Here is a 10,858-nt window from a genome sequence, read left to right as displayed (position 1 = left end):
TTTTCCAGTGGTCCGATGTCCACTGCTTCTACTCCTTATACACTTGAAAAAAACTTTTGTTACAGTTGTCTTCTGTTGGTTTTTAAAAGCTTCCCATTAATTTTTGTTATATTCTATGCCCTCACTTTTGCTTTCATGCTGCCTTTGGCTTCTCTTTTCAGCCACGGTTACCTTATACTCACTTTAGAAAGGTTCCCAACCTTTTTTATGCCATGGAGCCTTACCATTAACCAAGGGATCCAAGGAACCCAGGTTGTGAACCCCTGCTTTATAATGCTTCTTCATTTTTGGAATGAGCCAATCCTGAGTCTTCCAAAATATTCCCAGAAACTCCAATCTTTGCTGCTCTACCGTCCATCCCTGTTTGAGTCCCCTTCCAATCAAATGTGGCTAGCTCCTCTCTCATGCCTCTGTAGTTACCTTTACTCAACTGTAATACCGATGCATCTGATTTTAGCTTCTCCCTCTTAGGTGAATTCCTGCATATTATGATCATTGCTTCTCAAGGGTTCCTTTACCATAAGCTCTCTAATATGGTTCATTACACAAAACCCAATCTAGAATTGTCTTTTCCCTCATGGGCTCGACCACAAGTTTCTCTTAAAAGCCATCTCATTGGTATTCTACACATTTCTTCTCTTGGGATCCAGCCCCAACCTGATTTTCCCTAATTACAATCATATTGAAATCTGCCATGATGGTCACAACATTGCCCTTTTACATGCCTTTTCTATTCACATTTTAATTTGTATCCCACATCCTGGCAACTGTTCAGAGGCCTGTATATAATTCCCATTAGAGGACTTTTCCCTTGCAGTTTCTTAACCCTACCGAGGATTAGAGTCATAGAGAACTACAACACAGAAACAGGACCTTCAGCCCAGATGGCCCATTCAGACTGCCTACTCCCATCAATTTGCACTGGGTCATAACCTTCCATACTCCTACTATCCATGTGCCTATCCAAACTACTCTTAAACATTGAAATCGAGCTCCCTTATGCTAAAGTCCATGTAGACAACATCCAATGCCTTGCCTTCATCCTCTTTCCTTGTAATTTCCTTGAAAAGCTCTATGAGATTGCTTAGACATGATCTACCACACACAAAGCTATGCTGGCTATCTTTAATCAGTCCATGTCTATTTAGATACTTGTATATCTGGTCACTTAGAATACCTTCCAATAACTTTCCCACAACTGATATCAGACTGACCAGCTTATAATTTCCTGGTTTTCCATTGGCTATCCTCCAATTGACATTGGCTACCCTGCAATCTGCTGGTACCTCTCCTGTTCTTAAGGCTGTTTTAATGATCTCTGTAAGGGCCCCAGCTATTTCTGCACTTACCTCCTGTAGGGTACAAGGGAACACCTTGTCAGGCCCTGGGGACTGTCCACCCTGATTTGCCTCAGGGTAGCAAACATCTCCTCCTCTATAATCTGTACAGGGTTCATGAAGTTGATGCCGCTTTGCCTCACTTCTATCGACTCTATCCATCTCTCGAGTAAATACAGATGCAAAGAATGCATTTATGATTTCCCCTATCTGTTTTGCTCCACACATGGATTACTATTTTATTCTTCCAGAGCACCAATTTTATCCTTTGCAATCCTTTTGCTCTTAACATACCTGTAAAATCCCTTATTATCCTTCACCTTGTCTGTTAGAGCAACTTCATGCCTTCTTTTAGCCTTCCTGATTTTTTTCTTAAGTGTTCTCTTGCATTTATTGTACTCCATAAGCAGTTTATTTGTTCCTACCCACCTATACCTCCTATGCACGTTCTTTTTTCTCTTAACCAGGATCTCATTAACCTTGAAAACCGAGGTCCCTGACATTTGTTAACTCTACCTTTTATTCTGACTTGCACAGATAAGCTTTGTATTTTCAAAATTTCATTTTTGAAGGCCTCCCACTTTCCAAGTACCCCTTTGCCAGAAAACAGCCTGTCCCAATTCACACTTGCCAAATCATTTTTGATACTATCGAAACTGGCCTTTCTCCAATTTAGAATCTCAACCCATGGACCTGACCTATCTTTTTGCATATTCATTTTGAAACTAATAGTATTGTGGTTACTGGATGCAAAGTGTTCCCCTACACAAACTTCTGTCACTTCATAACAGATTCAGTATCACACTCTCTCTCATTGAGACTTCTATGTACTAATGAAGGAAACTTTTCTGAACACATTTGACAAACTCTATCACATCTAGTCCTTTTACAGTATGGGATTCCCAATAAGTATGTGATAAATTAAAATCACCTACTAAAACAACCTTATGTTTCTTGCAACAGTCTGAGATCTCTTTACAAATCTGTTCCTCTAGGTCCCTTGGACTGTTGGGTGGACAGTAATATAGCCCCATTAATGTGGTCATATCTTTCTTATTTCTTAGTTCCACCCACAATGCCTCACTAGTTGAGTTTTCAAGTCTGTCCTGATAGAGCACTGCCGTGACTAGTAATGCCAGCCCTCCTCGTTTAATCCCTCCCATTCTGTCACGTCTAAAACAACAGAACCCCAGAATATTGAGCTGCCAGTCCTGCCCCTCCTGCAACCAAGTCTCTTGAATGGCTACAATGTCATAATTTCTGGTGTTTATCCATGTCCTGAGCACATCCGCCTTTCCCATGATACATCTTGCATTGAACTACACACAGCACAGGACACTAGTCACAACATACTCAATCCTGACTTTGTCCGAGGTCTTGCTGACACCTGCTTCCAGAACCACTCCACTAACTGTTCTTGGTTCCCAACCCCTGCAACTCTTGTCTAAACCCACCGTGCAGCATTAACAAACCTTCCCACTAGGATACTAGTCCCCCTACAGTTCAAGTGCAAACTGTCCCTTCTGTACAGGTCCTACCTTCCCTGGAAGAGAGCCCAAAGATCCAAAAATCTTATGCCCTCCCTCCTACTCCAACTTCTTTGCCATGTATTAAACTCTATAATTTTCCTAGTTTTGGCCTCACTAGCATGTGACACGGGTAGCAAACAATGTTCCCACTAAAGTGTGTGCATGTATGCATGCACACATCTTTTGCTACTAGTGCACCAAGGAATTAAACTGTGCATGAAAGGTTGTCACCCTCTACCTCGTTGTCATATTAAGTACATTTCATGATTGTACACAAACACATTTCCTTTTCCAGTTTCTGATGAGGAGTGTTGACAATATGGAGTTTGCGATGATTTGTCTGCAGATTTAAAAACTGGCTTATTTATACTATTTTTATCAAAGTATTTATTGATTAACTATGTTGAATTCCAAAGGAGCACAGTTGGAAATGACATTATGGGTAATGAAATCTTGCTTCGGATCTTGTTGAAGTGATTGAGCCTTATATAATAATTTCATAGCATTGAACTATTATGAATACAGTCAGTTAATGTGTGAGGCTGGTTGTTGATATTACTTTTATTGTGCACTAAGTGTCCAGACCAATTTAATTCACCTGAAGTTAAGGAAGATGTTTCAACACAGGGCTACCAATCAATCAATTTATGGTGAATGTTGATATCACTACTTAATGTAGATTTTTTTCTCTCCACCATCCATCTATTCTCTCTGTAAAGCTGGAAAATTTATAACTTTTCTCCTGAGTTCAATTTGAAATACAACACCTCCATCCCGCTTTGTACAAATCACCACATTATAGAAACACCTGAGTTTAACATTCAATTAAAATTTCATGCACACACAGCCACCACGACCACCATCCTCTAAATGGGGAGTAACTGGATTAGTGGCCTGTTATAGAAAATTTGATATCGGCAAAATACAAAGAACATTCAAAGGATACTACAGAACACACTGTTTTTTTTCAGTCATTTATATTGATATTAAGAATTCTAGTACTGATGAACTAAAGGGATAACACAAAAAAGTGCTAGAGGAACTCAGCTGGTCAGGCAGTAACTATGGAAGGAAATGGACAGCCGACATTTTGTATCAAGTCCCTTCATCTAAAAGAAATGGTATAGTGGACAAAGAAGGTGATTAAAAATTATAATGGGATTTTTTTTTCAAACTGGTTAAGTAGGCTGAGGAATAGCAAATGGAATTTAATTCAAGTAAGTGTGAGTCACAGCATCTATTGTTAAAAATCACAGGCTCACATATAAGAGAACTTTTAGTACATTTATATGGTTCACTAAAAGTGAAGTTACAGAGGGGCAAGGTAGTGAAGAAGCTTTTGGCATGTTGGCATTCCTAACTCATGGCATTGAGAATAAAAGTTTTGAGAAGATGGTGCAGTTGTGTAGGATGCTGGTGAGGCCTCACTTGGAGTATTATTTTCAGTTTTGGTCATCCTGCTAAGGAAGTAGTACAGAAAAAAATTACAAGGATGTTGCCAAGGCTTGAGGCACTGAGTTATAAAGAAAAGTTGGCCAGGCTAGGACTTTGTTACTTAGAGTATAGGAGGCTCAAAGGTGTTCTTATAAAAGTGTATAAAATCCAGAGCCACAGGTAGGGTGGATGCATCCAGTCTTCTTCCCAGGGTTGGGGAATCAGAACTAGATGCCATAGGTTTAAGGTTTAAAATGAGAAAGATTTAAGAGGAACCAGAAGGGCAAAATTTAACACAAAGTGTGGTATCTATATGGGATCAGCTGACAGAGGAAGTGATTGAGGCAGGTACAATTGCTATTATTAAAAGACAATTGAACAGATACATGGATTGAAATGCTTTAGAAGCTTATGGGATTAATACTGTTAAATGGGACTAGCTTGAATGGGACATCTTGGTCAGCATGGACAATTTGGACTTCGAAAGTCTATCTGGACCAGACATTCAGATGAAGGGTCTTGCCTCAAAAACAATGAATATCCATTCCTGTGCAAAGATGCTGCCTGACTTGCAGAGTTCCTCCAGCCCTTGTATGTTGCCCCAGATTCTAGCATTAGGAGTTTATTGTGTTTAAATAAGTGAAACAACCACATTCAGGTTTTAAAATGGTATGGGTAATGAGGGTTTAAAACAGAATATAGAGAGCCCCAAGAGACTAGGAACTGGGGTGTGGAACATAAAGCAAACTGCTAAATGAACTCAGCAAGTCAGGCAGCATAATGAAGAAAAAATATATATCATAGTTGACACCTCTAACTCAGGCCTGCTAGTCCTGGAAACATCATCATAAAGCTTTTCAGCACACTTTTCAGCTTAACCACATGTTTCCTATAACAGGATGACCAAAACAATCCACAGTACTCCAAGTGTGGCTTCAACAACAAATGATATAACCATTGTATAGTGTCCTGCAGCATCAAGTCCAAACTCCAGTGTCATTTTCTTTTGGTCCTATAGCTACTCTCAACTCTCTTTTACCCTTTATATACTTAAAAAGGTTTTAATATCTTCTTTGATATTAGTCACCAGCTTCTTTTCATAATTCATCTTCTCCTTCCGAATGACCTTCTTAGTTTCCTTCTGCAAGTTTTTAAAAGCTTCCCAATCCTCTATATTTTCCCATTAGCTTTGGCTTCCTTGTATGCCCTCTCTTTTGCTCTTACTTTGGCTCTGACTTCACTTGTCAGCCACGGTAGTGTCCTTCTTCCATTTGAAAATTTCTTCTTATTTGGATTATATCTGTCTTGCACTTCCCTCATTTTTTGAAGAAACTCCAGCCATTGCTGCTCTGCTGTCCTTCCTGCTAGTGTCTTTTTCCAGTCAACCTTGGCCAACTCCCCTCTCATGCCATTGTAATTTCCCTTATTCCACTGAAATACCAACACATTGGAATTCAGTTTCTCCCTCTCAAATTTCAAAGTGAACTTGATCATATTGTGATCATTGTTCCCTAAGGGTTCCTTAACCTTAAGCTCTCTTATCACCTCCAGATCATTGCATAACACCCAATCCAGCACAGCCAATCCTCTAGTGGGCTCAACAACAAGCTGTTCTAAAAAGCCATCCCTTAGACATCCTACAAATTCTCTCTCTTGAGGTCCAGTACTGGCCTGGTTTTCCCAATCCACTTTCACGTTAAAATCCACGATTATCATGACATTGTCCTTCTGACACGCTTTTTCTATCTCCTGCTGTAATTTGTAATCCACATCCCAGCTGCTGTTTGGAGGCCTGTATACAAGTGCCATTAGGGTCCTTTTACCCTTTCCATTTCTTAACTCAACCCATAGAGACTCTACACCTTCTGATCCTATGTCATCTCTTTCTAATAATTTAGTATTATACACAGGGCCACATGTCTGCCTACTAACCCATCTTTCCGATACACTGTATATCCTTAGACATTCGGCTCTTAATGGCAGCCATCCATTAGCCAAGTTCAGAGATGGCCACAATGTCATACTTGCCTATCTGTAGCTGAATTTCAAGATTGTCCATTTTTGCTGTGTGCATTCAAATATAACACTTCCAGTCCAGTATTTGTTGCTTTCTGTTTTAACTGCACCATGCCCCGATTGCCCTGTAAACCATCCCACTGGCTGTGATTAAGCCTCATCTCCTGCCTGCCCTTTATATCATCTCTGTTGCACGCTATTTTTGATTTATTTCAGTTTTCCCCTTCCTCAGCCCTATCAATCTGGCTCCGATCCCCCTGCCAAATTAGTTTAAACCCTCCCTAATAGCTTCCTAATATTAAAGTTTTAATAAACCTTGCCTGCCAGGATATTGGACCCCTTTGGGTTCAGGTGTAACCCATCCTTTTTGTACAGGTCGTACCTCCCCCAGGAGAGGCCCCAGTGATCCAGGAACCTGAAGCCCTGCCCCCTACACCAGTCTCTCAGCCATGCATTAATATGTCTGATCATTCTATTCTTGCGCTTGTTAGCACATGGCACAGGCAGCCATCCTGACATTACTACCCTGGAGGTCTTGCTTTTCAGCTTCCTACCCAACTCCCCGAATTCTCTCTTCAGGACCTCCTTCCTTTTTCTACCGATGTCATTGTGCCAACGTGTACCAAGGCTTCTGGCCGGTCACCCTCTCCCTTCAGAATACCTTGCACCTGATCTGAGACATCTCATACCCTGGCACCTGGGAGGCAACACAACATGGGGCGATCTCTAACAGGGTGATGGAACCTCATGTCTGTTCCCCTCACTATGGAATTTCCTATGACTACTGCATTCCTCATCTTCTTCTCTCCCTTCTGCACCACAGAACCAGGCTCAGTGCCAGAGACCCGATCACCGTGGTCATCCTCTGTCAGGTCATCCCCCCCCACCCCCCTCAAAAGGATCCAAAACAGGATAACAATTACAGAGAGGGATGGCTAAAAGGGTGTTCTCTACTATCTGAGCTCTTCCCTTCCCTTCCCTGACAGTCACTCACTTGTCTAACTCCTGTAGCCTCAGGGTGACTAACTCCCTGTACCTCCTATCTATCTCCTGCTCATTTTCCCTAATAAGCTGTAGGATATCAAGCCGCAGCTCCAGATCCCTAACATGCTCTCTCAGGAGCTGCATCTTGGTGCACCTGATGCAGATATGGCCCTCTGGGAGACTGGAAAATTCCCAGGATTTCCACATCTGACACCCACAGTAAAGCACTAACTCTATAGACATGTTCTCTATTCCTCAAAAATGCAAGGAAAAAACAAAGTCCATTTACCTCGCAGAAGCCTGAATGAGCCAAAGCCCTACCACTCTGACTCAGACCACTTCATCGATGACTGCTCCGCTAGCCAGTGTCTTCATTTTATGCCTGAACCTGCCCTGTTCTCAAAACACAATTGGTGTGCCGGTTATAGCAGACTTGCTGATCTTGAAGGGAACCTACTTTTTCCCTAGCCACCTGTTTACCATTAATATACCTATAGAACATCTTGTAATTTTCCTTAATCTTGCCTGCCAGGTCCATCTCATACTCTTTCTTTGTCCTCCTGATTTCTCTCAAGTATATTCTTAATCTTTTTATAGTCATCAAAGGATTTACTCACGTTATGAGTCAAGAGCTGCCATCAATTGCTAGAATATAAACTCACCTGATTAAATGTGAAAACACCTAAAATGAAAGCACAGCACGCACAATTGAAATTAAACCATATGAAGAAGGCATAGATGTTTTTGTCCATATGAACAATTTAGATGTTTTAATGCATGTACATTCTGAAAGTTATAGTCATAGAACTTGGTTCACAACCTTAATGCCAGCCATCATGCCAATCTATATTCAGCCCATTTGCTTGGATTAAATTCATAGCGTTCAGTGACTTGCTCATTCAAGTTACTGTTCAGTTGGTTCTTAAATGTTGTTTCTGTTCCTTCTCTAGCAGCTCACTCCAGATACCATCAACTCTTTGTGCAAAAAATTTATTCCTCTTAAACTTAAGCATTTTGATAACCATATTAGGTTGAAATGAACATTGACAAGACAAAGGCAGAGAAGTTTAGAGATGATATTGGATTGTGTAAAGTGATATTTGAATTCTCAGACATTCCTTTCTCTTATTCCTTTTATGTTTCAGTTCTGGAAAAGACGAGCAAAGGTCTGAATAAAGCTATACCTGAAGTTTCCCTGACAAATGTTGCATTAGAAACAAAAGATAGTTCCGCACCAAAAGAAAAGGCAAGTTGGTTTAAATTTCCAAAAATTAGCTTTTCATCACCATGGAAAAAAGAGCAAAATACTGCTGGAGAGAAACAAGCTTCACATGAAGCTACAGTGCTAGGTGGTGAAGCACATAAACTTGGTCTCAAAACTACTGAAATGACAACTCATGGTCTTCAGTCTACAGATAAAGCAGCAGTTGATGAAAGTGTTGAAAATATAGTTGCAGCAGGTGACAGTGGTCAAACAGTAACTAAATGCAAAAATATTGATGTCATAACAACAGATGAGCATGTGCAAAAGTCCAGCCAAGTAGTAACATCGACTGCCAGAACTGAGCTTGCTTTGCTCGAGTCAGCTGATTTCACGATGAATATAAAGTCATCCAAGACAAGAAAAATGCCCTTGTCTGAAAGTCCTCATCAAAGCCAAGATCAAACCTTTGAAACGTCAACTGGAATTCTTCAAACTAATTTGACTGAAAGTAAAATAACAAAAACGTTCAAGGAACAAAGTACAGACAAGCCACAAATTTTTCAAGCTCCCAAACTATCAGAATATTCATATTCTGAAAGTTCATTGCAAACTTATCCGAAAGAACATTCCACAAATATCACTATGAGATACAGCATTCAAGAATGTGCTGCCAGTGAGCCTTCTGGACAAGAAAATGTTACTGATGAGTGTTCTTCATTCCAGTCATCTAAATCAGAATGTACTGAATCTCTCAAAAGCCACTCCTCCAAGAATTTTACCGAAACTTCAATAATCTTAACTGAGAATCCTGAAGTACACGAAGGCACTGTTCTAGAAGCAGCACCTACTGAAGGGTCATCCATGGTTTTCCAAAGAAAGATGGAAAAAAAATCAGAGTGAAGAAAAGCAGTTATATTAAACATCCCAAGTTCCTTCAGTTACCTTCTCTGTATCTGAATCTGAGACAACACAGATTAACAATTCTGTAACCAAGAAGCAAGATATATATTTACAGTTTTGTTTATAATTGTGAAATGATGCTTTTCACAATATATTCATCTACTGTTTTCTGCATTTAATCAAATGTTACTTGATTATTCTTAGCAAAATATATATTCTGCAGAACAATAAGGACATTGCACACAGCATCTATTGTTAAAAATCACAGGCTCACATATAAGAGAACTCACTTTAAGATCTGAATTTAAATTGTACATTATTTTAGACAGTTATGTATAGGTTGCTCCAATGCTGTTTTTGGCTTATATGTAAAAAAAAATTCTTACTTCCTAAGCTTCATTTCACACCACATATCATCAATCAGTTTACCTTTGTTGACATTACATTATGTGACCCTTTCAGAATAGTCACCTGCACAGTCAGTCAGAATATATTTTATAATATATACATATATAAAACATCGTCAAATACAAAGTAAAGTTCCTTTAAATCACTTTGCATCAGCAAGTAGAAACATACATCACATTGCACTAGTATTCTATGTTTTCATCTTAATCCAGACTAGACCTTTGTGATGAATATTAACAACTCAAATAAATTTAATAGCAATTTTGTGAATATTTTTATCCCAGAGGTATTCAGTCTATATCTTTGTCTTGAAAAATCAATGTCTAATCCATTACACTACCCAGCTTTTCACAATCATCCTGAAATGTTTATATAGGATTTCATGTAATGGAACTCAAGCACTTGTATTAATTAGCATCATAAATTATTTCAAATGCATGCAGATGAATAATATCCAATCAACAAAAATGTCTAAAAGAATATACATGCACAGTATATTCCAAGTGATTAAAGCCAACATATCAGTGGAGCTTAATGGATAGAAAGCTAATTTGTTCTTCTACTGAAATCCTGAATATGTTTGAAAATTTGTGTGAATATTTTTGTTGTAAATATAGTTCACTGACAATTTGTATTCTGAAACAGCTGCTGATATATACCATGATTACTTTAAGGTATTACCCATTTGAAATAGTACTTTTGTTTTGTTAGGTTAGCTGAAAGTAACTCTGAAAACATCTGCCAACTCTGTATATGTGTCATCAATAAATCAGATGTATAAACATACAATCTGAAAACTCTTTGATTTCAAACAGTAATCATTTGTTTTACAATGACAAACATCATTTATAATGTGAAAGAATGTTAATTTGGTATATTACACTGTAATCCAGAAGTGTAACTAGGGGATGCAAGTTCAAATAAAGAAAACTACAAAGAATCATCACCATATGAAATAGTCGATACAACAGCTTGAGAATTACCTTGAGGACAGTTTGATGTTATAGCGGGCCAATGTTAAAATTTTTCAAGATTGATTACCGAGA

General features: G+C 39.0%; 1 protein-coding gene across 1 annotated transcript in view; it reads left to right on the top strand.

Moving 5' to 3' along the window:
• LOC140724535 (uncharacterized) overlaps nucleotides 1–10,612 on the top strand; it is a 119,459-nt gene extending 108,847 nt beyond the window's left edge. Inside the window, exon 9 of the mRNA XM_073038978.1 lies at nucleotides 8,446–10,612. Within this exon, the coding sequence (XP_072895079.1) occupies nucleotides 8,446–9,404 (959 nt within the window). The 3' untranslated portion in view covers nucleotides 9,405–10,612. The remainder of the gene's footprint in view (nucleotides 1–8,445) is intronic.
• Nucleotides 10,613–10,858: the final 246 nt, after the last annotated feature.

This window comes from Hemitrygon akajei, chromosome 3, assembly GCF_048418815.1.
Source record: "Hemitrygon akajei chromosome 3, sHemAka1.3, whole genome shotgun sequence".
In the NCBI taxonomy this organism is placed as follows: domain Eukaryota; kingdom Metazoa; phylum Chordata; class Chondrichthyes; order Myliobatiformes; family Dasyatidae; genus Hemitrygon; species Hemitrygon akajei.
This window is presented reverse-complemented; position numbering and strand designations above follow the sequence as displayed.